General features: G+C 44.1%; 1 protein-coding gene across 2 annotated transcripts in view; it reads left to right on the top strand.

The window, feature by feature from the left end:
* LOC138473825 (deleted in malignant brain tumors 1 protein-like) overlaps window positions 1-22494 on the top strand; it is a 733343-nt gene that overhangs the window by 611155 nt on the left and 99694 nt on the right. For both annotated transcript variants that reach the window (XM_069612215.1, XM_069612214.1), the window contains one exon: window positions 5672-5847. In XM_069612215.1, coding sequence (XP_069468316.1) covers window positions 5672-5847 — 176 coding nt within the window. The remainder of the gene's footprint in view (window positions 1-5671; window positions 5848-22494) is intronic.

Genomic DNA, 22494 nt, shown 5'->3' with positions numbered 1-22494 from the left:
TTGTTTATCCTTAGGTACGGTGTCTAATGGAAGACTAGGAGATTCCAGTTCCCGAAGGATCAGGAAGAGTTCCTTGGTGTTGGAGCTGGCATTAGAGATTCTTACATTGTAGAGGTATTTTTTGGTGCAGATTATTTCCTTTTTTTAGTTATTAGCAAAGTTGGTTAGTAGTGGCTTGTTTTCCTCTGATGGGGTGTGGCATCATTGGGTTTCTAATTTTCTTTTCTGTAGCCTAAGGTCTTTGAGGTGAGGGGTAAACCATGTATTGAGGTGGGCTTGTTGTTTACTTTTGCGCAGTTTAAGTGGTGCAATAGCGTCTAGGGCTTTAGACATGGTGTTGTTAAACACTTCAACGAGGAGAGTGGGGTCAGCGTTACTCGGGAGACAGTTAAGGGGTGGAAGGATAAGGGGGAGTAGCTTATCTGGCGTGATATTTATTTTACTTCTGGTTGGAAGAGGTGGAGCCATGATAGTATCTTTAGCTGCTTGTTTGTCTAATGTTAGTGAGAAATCAATCAAGTGATGGTCCGTCCAAGATTGTTGGGTTACTTTGGTGATCTTAGTCTCACAATTCAAGTTGGCCACCCAGTAAAAGGTCCTCCCTTTGGTGTGTGTAGGTACAAAGACCTTTTGGGTAAGTCCATGTTCTGAGAGAGTAGTGGCTAGTGCCTGCGCATATTTGTCCTCCGGATCATTAAATACAAGGTTAAAATCTCCTAGAATTAGTAATTGCGAGGGGTCTTTTGAGTTGTTGACAAGAAAGCTGGTCAGGAACTCATCGAAAGTGTCGAAAGATCCTGGGGGTCTATATATCAGAAAGATGGTTAGGGTACGGCAGTTGGAAATAGGCATTTTGGCCATAAGTAATTTGCAGGATTTGACTGGTGGTGGAGACAGGAGTCTTATAGCAAGATTGGCTTTTGCTATGATAGCTAAACCGCCTCCTCTGGAGTTGGGTCTATCTGTTCTAAATATTTGTTAATTCTCAGGAATTGCCAATGCAAGGGCAGGGCCTGATGCATCATGCAACCAAGATTCAGTGACTGCAAAGGTTATCTGTGGATAGCAGGTGTGCTATTTCAATGGCATGTGCCACAAGGGATCTCGCATTGATTAGAGCTCCAGATATGGTGGAGATATTTTTTTACTCCTGGGGTTTGGTAGGAGTGGGTTTGGGTCGAATGGTTGTTTTCGAGTTAGAGGGAATGTGAGAGGCATGGAACAAGGTTTTAGGCATAGTCTCAAGGGCTGGTCTACCGGGCGATTTGTGATGCACTGCATTTTTGTTGTAGCTAAACTGGTAGTTGGAGCTAGATCTTGGCTCATAAAGACGAGGTAGTCTTGCTCAGAGTCTATTGTTTCTGTCAGGAAGCAAACAGGGTAGGTGCTTATTGAGTGGCATAGTTGTGGTTGTGGTTAGCTTGTAAATGATTGGTAGAATTAGCAGTAGGCATGGTATCAGTGTCATGCTAGAGAGCATAGTTATAGACTGTCAAGAATGTACTGTGTAGGAGGCTAGTCAGGCGTAACCTGGGTGTGTGGTGGTGTGGGCTAGGAAGGTGGGCTGGTAGGGTGTGGGCCTTATTAAGGTACTCATATGCTAATCTGGTAAGGCTTTACAATTATAGACTATTCAAGCATGGATATGGGCTGCTGAGGCGTAGGCTAATCAAGTGAGGCTAAGCATAGATATAGGCCGTCAGGGCATAGGTTATCCAGCAGTAGCTAGTCCGACATAGACATAGGCTACTCAGGCATAAGCATAGGCTACCCGGGCATGTACATAGGCTACTCAAGCATAGACATAGGCTACTCAGGCATAAGCATAGGCTACTCGGACATGTACATAGGCTACTCAGGCATAGTCATAGGCATAGACACAGGCTACTCAGGTGTACACATGGGCTACTCGGTATCGGTGTGGGCAATTTAGGCTATTTCAGGTGTAGATATGGGCCAAACGGCCTATGGGTATAGATATAGTCTACTTAGGTGTAGGTGTCGGTAGTACAATTATAGCCATAGGCCGCTCGTTTGGTGTAGACATGTTCAGATCAGGCAACAGGCATATACATAAGCATTTGGATATATGTGTGGGCTATTCAGAAGCTGGCACAGCTGTTTATGCTCAAATATGGGTAAGGTGTAGACATAGATTGTTAAGCAGGGGGATTGGGACAGCGCTCGTGCTGCACATCAGGCTAAGATAAAGTACAAAGCGAACTAATAAGTTCGGAGAGTCATATGGCTGGAATCTGGGGCGCTGAGTGCGTCATGAGGAGCTGAGGCGTAGGCGTAGGCTTAAAACAGGAGAAATAAATGGGTAAATCCCAGGGTTTTTGTTTAAGGGGGATTGAGCAAAAAAAGGGACTATTGATATTCGAATTATTGGACCACGAAGGTGTACGCGAACGGAGACCTGAAAGACGCCCACGCATGAAAATTGAAAAAGAGAGCAACTAGCAGGCAGATGAGTTCACAAAGTTGAAGTCGATGCACGTGGGCCCTCAGAATCTCCTTTAAAAACAAGAAAAAGCATATAAAAAAAGCCGTGAAGAAGCCTTGGCAAGGAGGTCCAGAGCCTCAAATTGAAAAACGCAAAAACGCGTCTGTCACCCGAATTTTTGAGAAACAGATTCGAAGTTATTAAGTGGATAAATTGTCCAAATTCACAAATCATGGAATAGGAAGTTACGGCCTGAAAAAAACCACTAACTACTTTAGTCCAACCATTTCAAGATCAAAAGAGTCTCCTTTTCGATTCCAACCAAACGGGGACGGGAGCATTGAACGTACTGTCAATTTTCTAAAACAACGCACTGTCCTGAAGAGGGCTTTAAACTATAACAGCGGAACACCAGGGAAGGTCTTCACGAAATTCTGTTCAGCCGAAACATATGTAGACATCCCTAAGACACTTTAAACAACGTTGTCTTTTTACACAAAACATTTGTGTAATTTCTGTTTGAACACTGATAGTTTGCTCCTCTGCTAAAATAGATATTGGTAATAACATCTTATGTCTTTGCATAATTGTGTTTGTCACTTACTAACCTCAGCCACATTTGGCACCATTGTGCCATTATTCTGGATTTGTTTTTTCTAAATTGTCTTTCTTAAACGTACAACGCTTTTTATATATTTGAAAGGTGGTAATGTCTTGTGGAAAGCATATACCACACTATGTATTGAATTTAATTGCTGATTAAAATGTGTTTTTAACACCTGTATTTCTTTGGCACGACAAATCTTTTTGTCAACAAATATGTATTGTGGGTAAATGAAATAGATAACTTACCCCCAATTGACCTAGTTTCTATCTGACTAGCCTATAAGGTGGACTAAGAGAGAGGTAATTGAGCAATGTTCTCGCTGTTTACACTGTATGCTTAAAACAGCATTGCTGCGAAATTGGTCTCCGGGTGGAACTCAGTCAATATACGTGTAGCACATGGGGTGCAGAGGTGATCTCAAAGGTGAGGAGTCTTGTGAGCGTGCAACGCAGTGTTATCAGGGCGGGGGCTGATCAGGACATAGGGTGGGCAGAAGCGAGGGTAGAGCGGGTTGGCAAATGTACTTACAGTATAGACGCGGGAAGTGGCGAAAGAGGCATCTAGCGGTGCCCGGCGGCGCCCGGCGGCGCCGGCAGCGCCCAGCCACAGACAGGCCTGGTTCTTGTTGCCGGCTCTCGCCTTCCGGTACAGCTAGCAGCTGTAACAGGGATCCGCCAACCAATCAGATGGCTATATGGCAAAATGTGTATTAGGTTGCTTAGCAACCAGATAGAAACAAAGCGGCGGGCATTTTCTCCGCCGCACGCGGGATTCGCGGCAGGAATTTCAGGATGATAAATGCTTGCATGAGCTTCCACACGGTTCGGGTGATGGGGCTGGGCACAGGGCTTCTCAATGGGGAGCGGGTACCATGGTGGAGAGAAGCTGGGCACGAGGAGCCTCCGGCTCGGTTCAGGAATCAGGTAATGCGCTTCTCATGGTCTGCAAGTCGACAAAGAGGGGGACAGCTCCTGCCCTCCGCTGCCGAGAAGGTGGGAGGATTACGATTGGTGCCATATGTAATATGAACGGAAAAATCATTGTTAGCAGGATATGCACTGATGGTAGTTCTAAGGTACTCTTACAGAAGTGTCGCAAACTTGAGGTCCAGGTAATTCACTGGTGCAGCAGCGACCTAACAAGTATAGGAAGAGCAGAAGTTGCAGAGAGACATGATGGGAACGTTGCAGAAAGTGGCAGCCCACCTGGGAAGAATAATACCTAGATCTGAATGGAGAGGGGCCGGATCGCAACAGACAGTGGAAAAGGCAGGAAAAGGCTTAATAAACCGATGGCCAAGTTTTACAGGGGAATGGGTTTCACGCAGTTATGCCATGGGTACGCTAACTCTGAGGCACTGGAATACTTTGCAGTAAATAGTGGGCACTGGTCAGATAAGGGCATGGGCCGCTGTTTATGGAACCTAACTGCTAGAATGATGGAGATGTGTTTGAGGAGTATCAGGTGGGAGCCAAAGTAGGGTGTTGACCCTTCTGTGGCCTGGCGGTATGCAAGCGACCAGTTGGACTAGAATGAATTAGGAGCGTGCTGGGTGATAAACGGGAGGGGTTTTGCCCCTCTCATGGTAAGCCCTCCTTCTGAGGCCAGTTAGGGAGGCTTAAATAAAAGGAGAAAAGCTCAGCTGCCCCCTGTCATGAACGGCGCTGCCCCAGCCCAGGATCTCATGCAAGGGCAGGCAGTCCGCTGAGACTTACGGTTGGGGGAGCTTTGGCCTAAATAAAGATGGATGTGGTTTTAAAGGGGAAGTCCAATTGGAAACAGTCGACTGGTCGTCGCATAAGTTGAAATTGTTTAACAAAGTACAATGTTTTGACTCCAAGTAATAATTGAATAAAGGTATGAGTTTGCAGTGAGGGCAATCATAACTAGAACGAAAGCTGGAGACAAATGTATCATCAAGCCTGCGGCCTTTCAAGCCACAAAGAGAACAGGAGCCTCTGTTGTGGTCATTTGATTTGTTTAAAGTGTTTTGCTGCAGGAATTGACACTACTTTGTAACCAGGGTGATTGGGGATGGTCTAGAGGCGTGAAGTGGCCCAGTGCCCAGGGTATGGCTGCCCTGTGCCTACTAACTTGAGCTGCGGGCCTTTGCCACCTCGGTGCCGTCAGAATGTTTCACTCTTGCTTAATGATGTCACTGTCAGTTTCAGCAAGGCTATTGGCTGATGGGGGAACTGATATTGTTGAAATATAGGCATCCAATGTCCTATTATAAATACGTTTTTTCTATTTATTTAGCTTCTTTTCAAGGAAACCAGGATTATAGTTCACTTTTTTATTATTAAATCAAAAGTGCTCCTCGTTTCTATCCAGCATTTGTTCCATTTTAGAGCAGCTGTCCTAGAGTAATGTATTACCCGTTTTGCATTTAATGCCTGCATTCTTTTGTCCCAGGTTATTGGGTTTTCCCATCCGGAATGTAAATGCTACTGAATAAATGTCATACCTTTTGTATTTGTTCTTTCTGTTTTTCATACCTTCATGGAGCCATTCAGCGTAAATGATGTCAGCATGACGTCATGCGTGATGTGTAAGTGTGCAGTAGCAGCGGTTGTCACTGTGTGTGTAACTGTGTCGCGTGTCCCCTTTCCTCGCAGTGGCCCTGTTCTGTTTCACAGACTCTATGGAAGTCGTCATATCCAGTGCCTACCTGGAGTCCCATGGCTACTCTGGGGAGGACATCTTCCTAAATGACGTCAGCTGCCGCCCCCTGATTCTGTCTTCTTTCGTCATATTCATCATCGATTACCTGGGCTGTGGCACCGACAATGAGGTGAGACTGAAGCAACCACATGGACAATATCTGTATTCGCTTGTGCACAGCAAGAGGAAACGAGATTGTGATAATGTTGCTACACCTGGAGTGGGTGGAGCCTGGAATTCAGGGCGAACATACTGGTAAAAAATGCAAAGGTTCAAGCAGGCCTAGGCGATGTTATGGAGGGCAAAGAGGTGATGGCTGGAAGGTTTAGAGTTAAGCTGGCCTCGCACTGGGGAAACCTCCAGACCATTGTTCTTCCTCTGCCAAGCCATTACAGGAAGGGGAAAGACCCTATGCAAATCAGGCTGGTTAACAGGGTGTAATTCCCGCTGGGCCATGAAAGATGTAGAACAGTCCTGCCTGCCATTGGCAGCTCAGCTCCGGCTCCGATGCAACTTTAAAGTGTTTTTTCGGATTCTAGCCCTTTCGCCCGGGAAAAAGAAAAATGTTGTTGCTTGCTAGAAATAGAAAACATATTTTTTCATTACTAGTGGAAGGTGCCTTCACTATTTCGTGGCTGGCTCCCCTTACAAATAGGAAGCCTGCCAACATTAAAGAGTAAAACATACTTTCAGGGCGGCAGAGAGGAGCACAGTAATTCACCCTAGGGTAGGGGGAATGTAAGAAAGTGGAGAGTGTGGGAGAAGGTGTACCATTCACATCATGAGTGCTTGAGGGGACAAAGGGAGGGTGTTCATGGAAAATTGCCCCCCGGAATAATCATGAATATTCAGCAGGTGTCACCTGTTTTTTAAAGGAGACACCTGCTGATATTCATTATCCAAAAAGTAAGCATATGGGAGCTCATTTTGGATGGGGTGCTCTTAACTCTTAGCTCAAGTTGTCTCTCACCAGTGCGTCCAGAGTGAATGCAGACAAAGAAAAGGGCAATTCCTGTTTGGCTCTGTTCGGACCAGGAGACCCCACGGCCCAAAACCCTGCTGAGACAACAGGTGTGCATGCGCTACATTGCCCTCCCCTAAGGCATAGACTCTGCTATGCAGCAACCTCATCCGCATAAGCCTCAGGCCCATTAGCACCACCTCATCATCCACAACACGGAAGTTGATGCTCGACAACATCCGCTCATCTATCACCCATGCAGCAGACATCGCGGACCTCATCACTACACACGACCTTCACACCAAATTCATCACTGAGACCTGACTGACACCCACCTCCACCCACATACTAGATGTCCTTCTCCCATATTACTACAGCATCCAACACAGAGACCGGCCGAACAAGACTGGTAGAGACCTCACAGTCATCCACAAGGCCTTGTGGCCCTGCACCAGACTTGATGTCAACAACATTGGCTCCTTCGAAATCCTCTCATGCTACTTCCTATGCTCCCCAATGGACACCGTCACCTTCAATCTCATCTACAGACCACCCAAACACAGCACCGCCTTCATCAGAGATTTCACTGACTTGGTCACCACCATATCCCTCACGCACACCACCAACAACATCATCCTAGACGACTTCAACCCCCCAGGCAACAAGGCAATCAAACCAATGAAGGAAGCGCTCCTCAGCCTTTTCAAGACACCCAGCCTCACACAGCACATTAAATACCGAACACACAAGAAAGTTAACATCCTCAAACTAATCCTCACTGCACTGCCTTCCCTCCACTACAGCTCTCCTCTCCCGCTTGACTGGTCTGACTAGCTGGCCGTGCATTTCAGCATCCTTCACACCACCACAGTCAAGCACTCCCAGCAGAAACCCATCATACAAACCTTCAGGTCCTTCAAGTACTTCCCAGTGGAAGCCCTCACAAAAGACCTTGCCAACCTCCACCTCACATAGACCAAAGACCCACAACTGGCCTGCGACTCTCTAATGGAAGCACTCAATGCCACCCTCTCAGCCTCCATTGACCGAGATACGCCTCTGAAACAACGCACCTCCAAACCGAAACCATGTGCATCCACACGCAAGAACTCAACCTCAGCAAAAGAAAAAGGAAACAAGAGAAAACCTGGCACCACTCCAGGACCGCATCTGACGTGGCGCTCCTCAAGGAACACTGAGCAACCCGCCGACAGCTAATCAACACAGACTAGGTCTCCTACTATCAGAACACCATAGCAGAAGCCGACAACAAAAGCAGAGCCCTCTTCAAAGCGGTCAAGCACACGTCAACCCGCAACCCAACCGTGCCATACCACACTCCATCGGGAGGGTAGCTCAGGGGCAACGTGCTCACCTTGGAAGCAAGACGACACGGAGCAACACAGGTTTGATCCCCGGGTCCGCGCTTAGAAACCTCTGGGTATTAAGCATGTTATAAATAACCTATCATATATCATATCATATCAAAAAATCAATCACCATCAACACCGTCTTCATCGATAAAGTCAGCAAGATTCGCCAGCACATAGAGACCAGTTTTGCATCCATAGACCCACCCTAGATCCCTCCTCGTGAAATCTCCACACCCTGGACAACATTCAAGACACTCTATACAAAGGACCTGGTAGAAACACTGGCTGCCCTCAAAACCACATTGTATACAAACGACATCCTTGCAGCATCCATCCTCAAGACCCTCCTCACAGCAGCTCTCCTTCCCTGCCTGGAGATCATCAACGGCTTCCTAACTAAAGGCCCCTTCCCATCGACCTTAAAGACAGGACAAATCCTCCCTCTACTAAAGAAACCCACTCTGGATCCTCACTATGTAGATAACTAGCGCCCCATCACCCATCTTCTCTTCGTAGGTAAGATCGTAGAGAAAGTGGTAGCCGTGCAACTGCAGCAATTCATTGATTACCAACCATCGCTTCCAAATCTACCAATATGGGTTCTGACTCAGATGCAGCATGGAGACAGCAACAATACAGGTGGTCAAACCTCCTCAACATCCTTGACAATGGGCACCCCTGCCTCCTGGTTATACCCAACCTTTCAGCCACTTTTGACACAGTAGACCACCAGGCGCTCACGGGCACACTACATCAGCGCATGCGGATCAGCAACCTTGTCCTATGCTGGTTCAAGTCCTACCTCGTCAATCGCCAGCAGTTTCGTCAGATGGACTCCTCTAGATCGCCAATGCTACCTCTCCCCAGTGATCTTCAATCTATACATGGAGCCGCTGAGAGCCCTCTTAGCCACACACAACATCCACAACCACCAATACGCCAATGACACACAAGCTATACCTCAAGATCGACTCCAACAAGGACATCCACAGGCTCATAACCTGCCTCTTGCTGATCCAGTCTTGGATGTCCAGTAAATACTTGAAGCTCAACCCTTCCAAGACCGCAAACCTACTCCTCACCAACAACACCAAACACCCAGACATACAGACCTGGCTATCAGCCATGAACCCTGAGGGCTTCACACCTGAGCTCACCTCCAGCGCCAAGTCCCTCAGGTTCCACATCAACAGACACCTCTCCTTCAATATACACATAGTTAAGAAAACTCAGACAGCTTGGTATCAGCTCTCCCTCTTGCGGAAAGTCAAGCACTTCCTCCTTCCAGACAGCTTTAGATCCACTGTTCAAGCACTGGTCCTATCCCACCTGGATAGGGGAAATGCCCTCATCAAAGTCCTCCCTTCGTCCTCCCTTGTGCCCCTGAGAAGTGTCCTACACGCGGCTGCATGCCTCATCAAGGGTCCACGAAGATACAACAACATCACCCCGGCCCTCATCAACCTTCACTGCCTCCCAGTGCATCCACAAATCACCTTCAAGTCTTGCTGCATAATCTACAAGGCAGTCGCCTTCAAATAACCCAGCTCCCTCGCAGAGAAACTCAGCATCTCCGGCAGACAGCACACCACTAGAAGCCAGGACATGTTCAGACTTGAAATCCGCCACTGAAAAAAGGAAAGGACCAGAAAACAAGACTTCTCTGCCACCCCAAGACTATGGGAACCTCCTCCCTTCAGCATTTGACTCGCCCCCACACTCCTACAATTCCGAAAATAATTCAAGACCCACCGCTTCAAGGAGTCACTCCTCTTCAACACCTAGGCCAACATGGTGCCCCCATGCCACCTGACTCACTAGACTTGTCCACTCCTCTCCTCCCTGCCACCCGTTACAGCTATACCGATCCTCTGTGCCCCTCAGTATCTTGCTGCCGCTGTATATCTGTTCTGTTGTTACCTCTGTAAAGCACTCCGTTGTGTATCTGTGTTGTATACCTCTATAAAGCACTCCATTGCTTCTCGAAGTTAGGGCTGTGCTCAATAAATGCCATAATAAATGCCATAATAATAATAATAATAATAATAACAATTATAACAACAGTAATAATGGGAGGAGGGGCAGAACAATACTTGCGTTTCCGACGCTTCCTTCCTCTCCGCCCTAAAAATGCTCCCAGCATTTGCGCCGGCAGGGCTTTTCATGCCAGCACAAATGCTGTCAATTCTTATGGGGTCCACCGGATTTATGCACCAGCAAATAGCAGGCAGACCCCATAGGGATCCATTGTTAACGATGCCTGCCATGCATACATGGCAAGCAGAGTTTTCTCAATTTGCGCGGCAGAGTGCAAATGCACAAGGCAAAAGGTGGAGTACTCACTTGTACGCCACCTTTTACCCTTCACTTGTTACTCCGGCCTTACAAATAACCAAAGTTCGGTCACCGGGTAGCTTCTACGGAGCTCATTTTATTGAGCCGGGTAATTCGGCGCCAGGGATCCATTGCATGTATTTGTCCGGCGGAGGGCAAAAGCGCCGGGGAAAAGGTGGCATGCAAGCATTTATGCTGCTTTTTGCACTCCACGCATGGCATACAGCGTTTAAATGGATCCCTATGGGGCCCGCCTGGTTTTTGTTGACGCATAAAGCTGGCGGAACCCATAGGGTTCCACAGCATTTGCACCAGCCGACGCAAATGCCGGGAGCATTTGTATGGTGAAGTTGTGTTCGACCCATCCTCTCCACCAAATGCAGAAAATGCGTAAAAGCCTTATGCAAGACAGGTAAAGATAGTCGTGATGCAAATCATATCATCCCTTACTCTTGCTCAATTAAAATTTAAGATGTTGGCTAGGTTTCTAGCTAGTTGACTATTTACTAATTTACCTTTGTTGGCCCTTCTGGACCAATCAGGATTGATCCTTGGTAGATGCACTCAGGCCAATCATACAAGAGCCTTTGACGTACTGGCATTGGTAGAGCCTGTGGGAGCAATGCTATTAGGTGCTAAAAAAAGTGTTCACATCACTTGAATGGCCTTTTATGTTCTGTGCTACACCATATGAGATTTGTCTGTTTAATTCTCTGGTATGCGTACTTTATAAGACTCCAATGGCTAGAGGGTATACCAATGACATCCAATTTGAGCTATTTTAACTGGCAAGCTATACCAGGCAAGGGTGCTCCCTCTCACTGACCTCTTTGCCCTAGCAATCAGTGAATTAGCTTGCAACCTACAAAACCATCATGCCCAGAGAGGGCTTTCTTTTTATGACCAATAAGTACTGACATCACTCTATCATCTATGCTAAACATCTGCTCCTGTCCATTAGACAAGCAGAATTTGTGCAGATGTCTGGGACTTTTGGAGTGCTATTACAAAACACCTATCCGCTATAGTGCATGCCACGGTTGCACTCAACCCTTTGAAATGCTTTCTGAGACTATCGATGCCCATTGATCGTTCTCCATGAAGTTTTATAATGCTAGTACTTAGGTTGGGCTGCAAACAGATTGCACTGAATTGGATGCACTGCTCTCCTACCACCTTTCAGCTTTGGCATAGAGAACATATTTGGACCAATGAACGCAAAGAAATAGATGGAGCTGATATACTCCCCCAAGTTACATGGGCTTGTTTCCTCTACTATTTGTAAAATTATTCTCAAATTTTACCAACGATTCTACTCAATCATCTAACTGGCTCATATAACAGTACAATTGTTGTTGTAGTTATTGTTAACGAATGCTGCATAATGTGCCCGATGCATAATGTCTCCTTTGTGTTATATCTTGTGTTCTGTTTTTGTTTCTATTTTACGTTATTCAAAATTTCAATTCAAAGAATAAACAACAAAAAAGAAACAATGCAAACAAATTGGCCAGTACTGGCTATAGTCAAGGGATTTCCTAGAGATCTGGAAGCTCAAGTACAAGAGTCTTCCTGCATTTCCGAGCCACATACGATGTCTCCCAAAGGAATGAGAAAATAAGGGCTGCAGGTCATTCTCAAGCTACCTAGTGAATGTCCCACCTCTCAAGGAGAAGGCGGTAGACAACATATCATCTCTACTAAAGGAATCAGCCCAGTGGCTACAACCTCAGCATCTCAGAGGTCAGCTTAATCCGAGAGATGTTATTATGGCCGGAAAGGGATCCTGGCTATTATTAGTAAACCAGAGTAATGATACAACAACAACAGAATATTTGCTTGCAAAGGTTTTATTATCTTTTTCAAGATTATGGCAAGGATTGGACAACACCTATAGGTACTAAGAACATGTTCTCCAAACAAGAAGGAAACCCCTAAGAAAGAGTGTCCAGGATGAGTGAGTGTAATGTTTGGCTCTTGGGTGTATCAAACACCTGGGTCTGTACCTCGCCTTCAACAAAAGGCTCAAAACCGACCGTCGTAAGTCCCTGTCCCTCCAGAGACACCATACTCTTTAAAGCAAAGTTCCAACGATGAGCAACTGAAGAATCGACCTAGTCTTTAAGAAGTCCTGTTTGCCACCTGGCTAAACTCTATCTAACATGAGATCTTCCTGCTGGATTATCAAAACGCGCAATATTTCTCCACAGCCTCCAGCTGCACTTCCCTTCCCTTCCCGGTTCTTGCGGTTTCTTTTTGGCAAACCTCTCCATGGTCTCTTGATTTCTTTCAGAGAGAGGATTTATGCACCCCCTCCCCCGGAGTATTTTCAGGCAGCGGATGTTACCCCTATGCGAGGGGTCTGTCCATCAAACATCCTGCGGGTCCCACAGGTTAAACCCTACTGTCTCGTGCAGGCATCTGCGGTTTCAGCCTGTTGTAGGCTCCTCCTCTTCGTCCTCCTCCTTCACACCAACCAGTAGTGGCGGGGACTCTGCCTATGCAGGAGGCAGAGGATATGCTACAATGCATCCAGCAGCAGGGCAACCTTCTCCCAAGTGTCTGGCTTCCTTTTCCCCCCCAAGGAGAGTATAGCAGCACGTCTGCTTCTTCCTGGACAAATACATTGGCTGACTTCTCTCAGCCCCTTTCATATCCATAGTGGGTTTATTTGCATCTTTGCCTAGGATTCACCCTCCTTTTTGGCAGGCCTCTCTGATTGGCTACTTTTTACTTGGTTCTTTAAGTGGTGGTTATGGTCTTGAAAAGTTCTCCACTAGTATTGGCCACCGGGGAGATTGTCATATTTAGCAACCAGAGGTGACCCCATGGTTTTATGTATATCCAGTGGCCTCTGTGCCATCTTGGATTCCCACATTGTCTGATATACAGTTATGCACGGTGCTCTACCACATTGGGGAAGTGCCGAGTAAGCAGCAAATCCCTCTGTGTCTGATCATGATATCGCAGATCTACTACAACACCATCTGAACACTCCAGCAGGTATGTGTCTGCATTCACAAGCAGATCTTTGGGTTGACTTCTCATTCTGCTCAGTCCAGTTCAATGTCTACTGGGGCCTCTAGTTCTTTCCCATCATGTTCTCAGCCCATTAGCTTTTACAGGTCAAAGGAGTACAGGGTCTCAGAGTGGGGAAAAGAGTAGGTCCAGCCTCTGCCACCTGCTGGTGCCAACATCGTAAAAGGACAGACTACACTATATGGGTTGCCCCATATAGAGGATGGTTAGCACTTCTGACTCTCCACAGTAGTAGTCCCTAGAAGTCTGAGTTGTTGTGATGATATAAAAAACAGTAGGTTAATAGTCAGAAAAGTGAAAGCACAAAACACGTATGTAAAATAAATGTGTTTTTATTGTGTAGTAATTAAATGACCAGGGTGCCTTTACAAGGTAGGCATTTTAACTGTAAGCTCGGTTGAACTGGGACGGTTTTAACATGAGCATGCATTGGTGTAATGCAAAAGTAAACTATTTATTAAAAAAAAGTGAAAGTAGTTTTCCCAAGTTTTAGCTTTCACTGTGGTGCTTTAAATTGGCTGTTGCTAGCAATATTAAAAATGAAGTGAAAAAATAAACTTCCACAGATAAGGTGTGTAGTTAACAGACATCTTGCTGTGAAATTGCATTGCTGTTTCTTGACGTCAGAGAAATGCTTTCGCTTCTTATCCCAGAATGATTGCAGTGCAGACAATAGCTGAAGGCAGTCAATAATGGTAGTCAGTGGCTGTATTCTTAGCATTTGGATTGGCACAGAGGACGTCAATAATGAATAGGAGTTGTGAATGACTTTGAATCTCTTACCAGTTTGAATATGCCATAGGTTTCATGTAACAGAGCCTTGTACCATGAACCTGCCTAAAATGCTATTCCTAAACCTTTCAGAACACTTGCCTCATTTTTATAGGGCATGCTAGCTCATTCTTGCTGTTTCACTAATCATATTTCTTTCCTATTTTTTTTATTTTTTTAAAGTTGTTTTATTAGTTTGGTTAACAAACTTTTACAACATCATAATAGAAAATCATATTCATTACTAATTCCATTATACATAACATAAAAATAGTTGACATTCATAGTTTCAATCAAGTATAAAATTTAAGATGTTACTTGGAGGAATAGTGCATTTTCTTGCTTATCAGAATAATAGTTCATTAGTATAGGATATAATTTTTTCTTTCTTGTCTGATTCCAACACTAAACTCTCAAGAAATATGCACAATAAAACGATTGCTTTAAATGAATATCCCACATAAATTTCTTCCAGCACCATTCTCTGGCTTCTTGTGTCATGCCTAGCACATTAGGACCAAATGAGAGAGTATCTCAGGGCTTCAAAATGTTCACAATACATGGTTAGATGTTTTAAATTTTCTATGCAAGTTTTCCCATCACAAAATCTACACGATGGAATCTGCCTCGTGGAAGAGTGCTCGTTCCAGTTCACTATTTTTTCGAAAGTGTGGACTTGGTTAAGCTTAAATCTTAAGTGTAGATCGCGATAGGTATTGGCCAGAAATATTTATAGGTAAGCTCTACGAGGTATTCTAAGGGTGGCGAATTTGGCTGCTTCAGAGTATAACTTTTTTGAATGCTTATCATTCAATGTCATTAGCCAATCATGCTCATATATCCGTTTCTTTACATAAGCCGAGCGATATTCCAGATCTATTGGTTTTAAGCCACATTCGTCCAGTTTATTAATCATCAGATTTGAGAAAGTGACCAGCGAGATAGGAGCTCGATTCTTAATCATAATTAGGAATTCCTCGTAGAGCGATTGGTGAGGTGGAAACAACATTTTTCCATAATTTGTTAGCTATCGCCAATGGAATCTCACTGATAATGCTGAAATGCCTAACTCCTGTCGCAATATACAGTTTGGTAAAGAATTTGACAATCTCAGTGTGGATTTCCATAGTTGACCTTGAATTTGATCAAGAATTGCATCAATATTACACAAGAATAGATCAAGTCCATATAATAAGATGGCTTCCACTTTCAGCATATAAAATTGCAAGAGTGGTGCTAATGAAAATTTGCAGTATTTCATGAATACAATCCGCATCTGTGTCCCCACAACAGCTTTTTTAGCATTTAAGTTTAGTACCCAAGTTTTTCTTGAGGAGGAATCTATCACATCATAACCCAAATATCTCATATTTAAGTTAATAGGCATGGGTATAGAGTTTATAGACCATGTTCATTGTAGATTTTTCCACATTACATGTTAAGTTGTGTTTGTATAGGTATTCTGCAAATATTACAAGCTTTTTTTGTAAACCATATGGTGTGCGATCGAAGATTAGCACATCATCCGCAAGTGCGATCCACTGAATCCGCAAATGCCCCAATATTGCTGGGTAGGTGATCTCAGATTTCCATATTTGTTCAATATCAGAGAGGTAGAAGTTAAACAGGGTAGCCGCCAGGTTGCATCCCTGCTTAACCCCCACCTCAATTAGAATAGGAGTTGTTGTCGAACCAGAATTGTTAATGCGAACCAGATATGAAGTGCCTCGGTGCAACTTGGCCAGCATCGCAATTAGGCAATGTGGTATCCCCTTTGCTTCAAGCTTTTCCCAAAGAAGATTCCTAATCACACAGTCAAATGCTGCGGATAAATCGACGGATGCCATGTATAGGGCACCCGTGTTTGGAATCTTCGTTTGGGCAATTAAATGCGCCAAAACAGTTGCATTCAGCGCATTTCCCATTCTGGCACGAAAGCCGATCTGAAATGGTGAGAGAATTGCAAGACGGTTTATAATCTCTTTTAATTGCTGTAATAATAAAACAGCAAAGGTCTTAGCACTCGCATCAATCAAGGCAATAGGACGAAAGTTGCTGGGGTTTGTTCTAACGCCTTTCTTATGAATGGGAACTATAACAGATTGCAACCATGAAGGAGGAATACAGGATGATCTAATGATCTCATCAAATTGAAGTTTAAGCACCGGGGCCCATAATTGAACATTTTCTTTGAGTACACATGGAGGGATACAGTCCGGGAGCTCTTGAGTTGTTTAACTTTCCAAGGGCCCATATAATATCCTCTACAGACCAGCCCTTAAATTCCTCTACTGAGTAGTGCTTAAGCTTGGCCGATGGTTCTGAGAATCTTTCGGGTAATGCGAATTTATCTTTATAAAAATGCGTCCATGTTTCTGCACTGATGTTAGAAGATTGTTCGACAGTTCGTGAATATTCATTACCCCTTAGAAGAGCCCATGTAGATCGCCTATCATTGGAACACAGTGATGCTATCATTGTTTGATTTGTTGAGTGATGAAGGTAGATTCTATAGTTTTTTATAGTATTGTGGTATTTGTTAATTACTTTTTGTGAATTGATATTCAGAGTTAGATAATCCCATTTTGGCTAAGTGCACAATATCCTGTTTTTTTGTTTTTTTAGGTTTTTAATTCTAGCGGCAAGTAGATCAACAGCTTGGGGCTGTTCTTTTTCTTTTGATTTAAGTAGGACCAGGTATATAAGTGCTGTTTTAATAATAGTTGTATTTTGTAATTTTGTTATCGTGCCTTTGATGGTTGGCTCGTTACAATTCATACAATTCAGTGCGTACACTTTAATGATCGTATTTAACTATCTGCACGTTTTCACATTCCATCTCAATGATGCACCTGGTCGATCATCTGAGAGAAAGGTGCTAAGTGGATCATGTACTACGGTTGGGATGGTTAGTTGAATTTCTACATATAAAATACAATGATCACTCAATTCAAGCATGACAGTTTCCACTCCCGTACATCTTGGGGATAATTCCTCAGATACCGCAATATAGTCAATGCATGATTTTCTGTTGCTTCGAGACCATGTATAGACATTCTCTTTTGAAAGGAAGGGAAGCAAGACAATATTCCAGCGCCCAAAGAAGAGCTGAAAGAGAACCCCTCTTTTCCTATTCGTCAGAGGTTGATTTTGCAATGGAGATTGTGATTCAGTGAGGGGAGCTTGCAGAGAGTTGGAATTAAGGTCACCCCCTAAAATTACCTTTGCATTAGGCCATTTACAGAAGACCTCATCGAACAGAACATCAAGATCATTAATCATTAACGATTGAGGAAGCAAAAATCTTCAACGAAACTGTTCCGCCAATCCCAATGAATACAAATATTCAACCAGCAGGATCCATTACATCTCACTCTTCGGAGGCTGCAGTGCTGGCACAGTTGGTCGCAAGATCTGCTGTCTCCAAAGACTGGACTTGGTTATCTGTATTGTTGGGGTCCCAGAAGGACACTACAAAAAGTTATTGCGGTAACTAGAGGATTGTAATACAATGAGACTATTAGAACATGATCTGTTTTACATGTTCCTAGTTCAATTAAAATAGCAATATAGGAGTATGTTGTACGTGTCAGTAACCAGGTGAAAGCAAGCCCTGTGTTTACCAAGATGGTGATTCCACCCGATGGTCTCCCTTTCGACAATCGCGTGGCAAGAGTAGAATACGAAACAAACCCGCTGATTTCAAGTTGCTTGACAGCCATTGTTTCTTGGCACAACACTAAGTCCACAATTTCATGAGGGGCATACCTAGTTACCCACATTTTTAAATTTTTTACTCCACATGAGTTCCATGACATTACTCTTAGGATGTCTTTGCTACTATGAGGGTTCGCTTTTTGTAGTGTCCTTCTGGGACCCCAACAATGCAGATAACCAAGTCCAGTCTTTGGAGACAGCAGATATTGCGACCAACTGTGCCAGCACTGCAGCCTCCGAAGAGTGAGATGTAATGGATCCTGCTGGTTGAATATTTGTATTCATTGGGATTGGCGGAACAGTTTCGTTGAAGATTTTTGCTTCCTCAATCGTTTGGATTTGGGTAATAGATAATCCTAGCATTTCCAGCTCTCTTCTGTGGTTCCATATTAGTTCAGCAATTATTGGGGATTGCAATTCAAATACCATCCTATGATTTTTTTATAGAAGGACGCGTAATCCAAATAATATCGCTGGATACCAGCGTTCTAAGAGATGTAATTTATTTAAAGGTCTGGAGCATAGATGATCGGTTTAGATCTTGATCTCCGTTTACTTCCGGGGCACTAATCCATCCCAAAATACTCGACATGGGTGTACCATGCATGGAGTCATCTGTAAAGTCAACCGTAAGCAGAGATTTGTTAGTTATGGGCTCGCATTCAGATTTATTCATGTGCTCCTTTTTTTGTGTTGGCTGTTTTATGTCATTTGAGGGAAGAGCAGGAACCATCGTGCACTTTGGAGTCTCCTTATTTTCAGGATGCACCAAAGACAACTTTTGTGGTGAGTTGTGTAGTTGGTCACAGGTCTGCGGAGTATTAGTTTTGCACTCTGACTCTAGGGACGGTTGATTTGAGTGAATTTCCTCTTGCACCTTCAGTGCCAGATTCCCGGGCTCTAAGGGAACTTCCTGATCTAAGTTTGATCGTTCAGTGTTTTTTTAATTGGGAATTGGTTTATAGAAAGCTGAGAGCAAAGATTGTTGTGAAGAGGACAATGAAGCTGAAAATTTCCTATAGAAATATAGAAAGACATATATGATTCAAATCACATTATAGGAATCCTAGCATTGTCACTTATTTTTTACCAAGGACATTTCTAGCCTTGCTACAGGAAACTGTGCGGATGGACCGCTGATAACCTTAACCCAAAGTATGCCTACCTCTTAAGAAGTGAGTGCGCGTTTGTCTATAAAGCAAGTTTACTGTACAATTGTCCGGGAGGTGCTAGATGATACTGTAGAGTCAAACTAACCTGAGTCTCCTCGAACCACACAAGTTTACTCATTTTAAACAATTTGCACCAGTTAAAACATTCCCATATATTTTATTACAAATCATCGCCCACACATCATTGGTTAAACCGATAGAAAGAAATTTGACAGGGAGATAAGATAATTAGAAAAAAGACTAAAATTGGCATTAAGATTTTTACAGCTATGCTCATCCAGGGACGTCATTTCACCAAAATGCCAGGGGTAGCGGATGTGACATCACACAACCCTTGACCTCTATTGACATCACAGGAAGTGATGTCATTTGACGCCACCCCAAAGTGCCATCATGGGAAGGTATGGAACACAATCTTTCACCCCTTGACAAAACAGGAAGTGGCATCACATAGCATTATTTCTAAGTACAATACGAAAAATATGGTTGTGATATTACTGTAAAGTGATATATATTTCATACAAGAATGGATCATCATATGTATCGTTAATATCAGCACGTGTAGGCCCATATCACCAAATTACTGTGAATGCAAGCAGACGTCGAAGGCCAAATGATAATGATGTGGTATGTTATAGCACTTCACTTAAGCACTTCATATAGAACACATATACATACAATACCACACAACCTGTGTTGGTTCTCATTTATCAACATCAGCAGGATGAAAAGCTGAGTTGACCTTGCTGGGAGTCCAACCTGCAACGTGCAGATCACACACACATTGCAGCAGCCAGCGCTCAACCCAGTGAGCTATTTTACAGGCTATAGCTATCTGAAAAACAGCCACTGCAGAATCAAAGAGCCACACGCTGCTGGCCACAGACTAGGAGCCTCAATTTTAAAAAAAACAAAGAAAAAAAACCTTTATTTTTTGATTTTTTTGTTTGTTTTTTTAGGGGTAGCAAGGGAGACCACAGGGGTAGCAACGGACACCTCAGGGGTTGCATGTGCGACCCCTGGTGACCTCTAAATGACGTCCCTGGGCTCATCCAAGATGGTACCCAAGAAAAAGAGAGTGCAACCAAGGGTCATTTGTGATTCCTGCTTCATTCTGCATGACCACCCTAAGCATGTGCAAAGCGACAATTGTTTGAGTCAAAGGTCCATTTTCCAAATCATTAGGAGGCACAAATGTGCATCACACGTGCTACATTTTCTGGCATACTCCCCCCTCCATAGCGGTTAGGAGGTCAAGAATGTACCTGTTTTGCAAGGTGATGAGCCTCGGGCCCGTAGTTTTTCTTTGCCCTAAAAGCTGACTCAGAGGAGTTCACAAACAAGGGTTTGTAGCGGGTGACCTGGAGCCACTGTACATTTGCAATGGCTTGAAGACCCAAGGCCAAAAGAGAAGAAAAGAACATATCAGTCCGGCTGAACAGTCGATACTGCTCAGGAAAGTCTATCAAAGCTTTTGAAGATGTTGCTGATAGATTGTTAGACTGCTTGGTCCGTTTTCACAGTTCCTCTTCTTCACGATCAAACAAAGTCACTGGTATGTCCCTATACGATGACACAGAGGACGTAAGGGGCACAGGGGACACAGGAGGCACAGCTGTGGCTTTTGGCATCGGCCAGGCAAGTACCAATTGTTCCTGAGGGATGACAAGGACAGGCACATGTAGACTGCACATACCTTGCAAAGCTGGAGGTATTTGTCTGTGAGCAAATTAGCCACAAGACCAAAACCCATCAAGAAATACAGATGTACCTCCAGCCAGATCAGCGTTGTGAAGCGTGCAGCTGCAGTTCCCATTTGTGCGAACAGGCACTATGCAATTGCCCTTAAAATACAGAGACACATGTGTGAGTAACTCAATCTTAGCAGGCATCTCTGGCTCATTGGACCATGTCAGATATTTTAGATACTTCTTCCGTACATTTCCACTCTCTTGGTAAATTTGTGTCACCCCTTCTTCTGGAAAATCCCTTCATTCCTCCAGCTCTGCAACTCTCACCCCTTGCTTCCATCGGTTGTTCATTATGGTGGGCCCTTTTAAATTCAACTGGACTCTTTGCGTACAACACACATTCTTCTGCTCGTTACGATTTGTGGTTGAACAGTCCTCATGAACAGGTAGGATACATGTTCTGACTGATTGCCCTTGAAACTGCCCTCGGACCCTGCACAAAGCTAGATGTACCAGACACAGTGCCTCCACTAACTCTATCTCTTCTGGAATAAATATTCTAGGGACACCAGAATCATGGGGGATAAGAGAACAGATGTAGCAAAATCCTACAGATCTCTCTCTCTCCCCACTGTCCTCATATGATTGGACCAAACGTTATCTGCTGCAGAGCCATGTGCATCTATTATCGAATCTGCTGCAAAGCCATCTGCATCTATTATCGAATCTGAATTTACATCGTCATCATTGCCCATGAAGTCGGCAAGCCGACCTCCAGCCAGATCAGCGTTGTGAAGCGTGCAGCTGCAGTTCCCATTTGTGCGAACAGGCACTATGCAATTGCCCTTAAAATACAGAGACACATGTGTGAGTAACTCAATCTTAGCAGGCTTCTCTGGCTCATTGGACCATGTCAGATATTTTAGATGCTTCTTCCGTACATTTCCACTCTCTTGGTTAATTTGTGTCACCCCTTCTTCTGGAAAATCCCTGCATTCCTCCAGCTCTGCAACTCTCACCCCTTGCTTCCATCGGTTGTTCATTATGGTGGGCCCTTTTAAAGTCAACTGGACTCTTTGCGTACAACACACATTCTTCTGCTCTTTACGATTTGTGGTTGAACAGTCCTCATGAACAGGTAGGATACATGTTCTGACTGATTGCCCTTGAAACTGCCCTCGGCCCTGCACAAAGCTAGATGTACCAGACACAGTGCCTCCACTAACTGTATCTCTTCTGGAATAAATATTCTAGGGACACCAGAATCATGGGGGATAAGAGAAGAGATGTAGCAAAATCCTACAGATCTCTCTCTCTCCCCACTGTCCTCATATGATTGGACCAAACGTTATCTGCTGCAGAGCCATGTGCATCTATTATCGAATCTGCTGCAAAGCCATCTGCATCTATTATCGAATCTGAATTTACATCGTCATCATTGCCCATGAAGTCGGAACAAACACTTATTTTTGACCTGGATAGTACTTAATCAAATTCTACAATACCAGACAATTTGAAAATACCCATATCCATACTATCTGCCACACCTGAACACAATAACACGAAAAATCTGAAAAACATATAATCACCCATCCTAATATTAATTTTAAATACAAATGTTTCCTTTATCTTTTATGATAACAGTTACTGGTTTTCGTTCGCTCACCCCTTTTCTACTGGAATGAACTGTGAATCCTTAGGACATACTTAACTTTGAGC

Source organism: Ambystoma mexicanum, chromosome 8 (assembly GCF_040938575.1).
Source record: "Ambystoma mexicanum isolate Mex_15411 chromosome 8, UKY_AmexF1_1, whole genome shotgun sequence".
NCBI classification, from domain to species: domain Eukaryota; kingdom Metazoa; phylum Chordata; class Amphibia; order Caudata; family Ambystomatidae; genus Ambystoma; species Ambystoma mexicanum.
The sequence above is the reverse complement of the archived record's forward strand: the minus strand, read 5'-3'. Positions and strand labels throughout refer to the sequence as shown.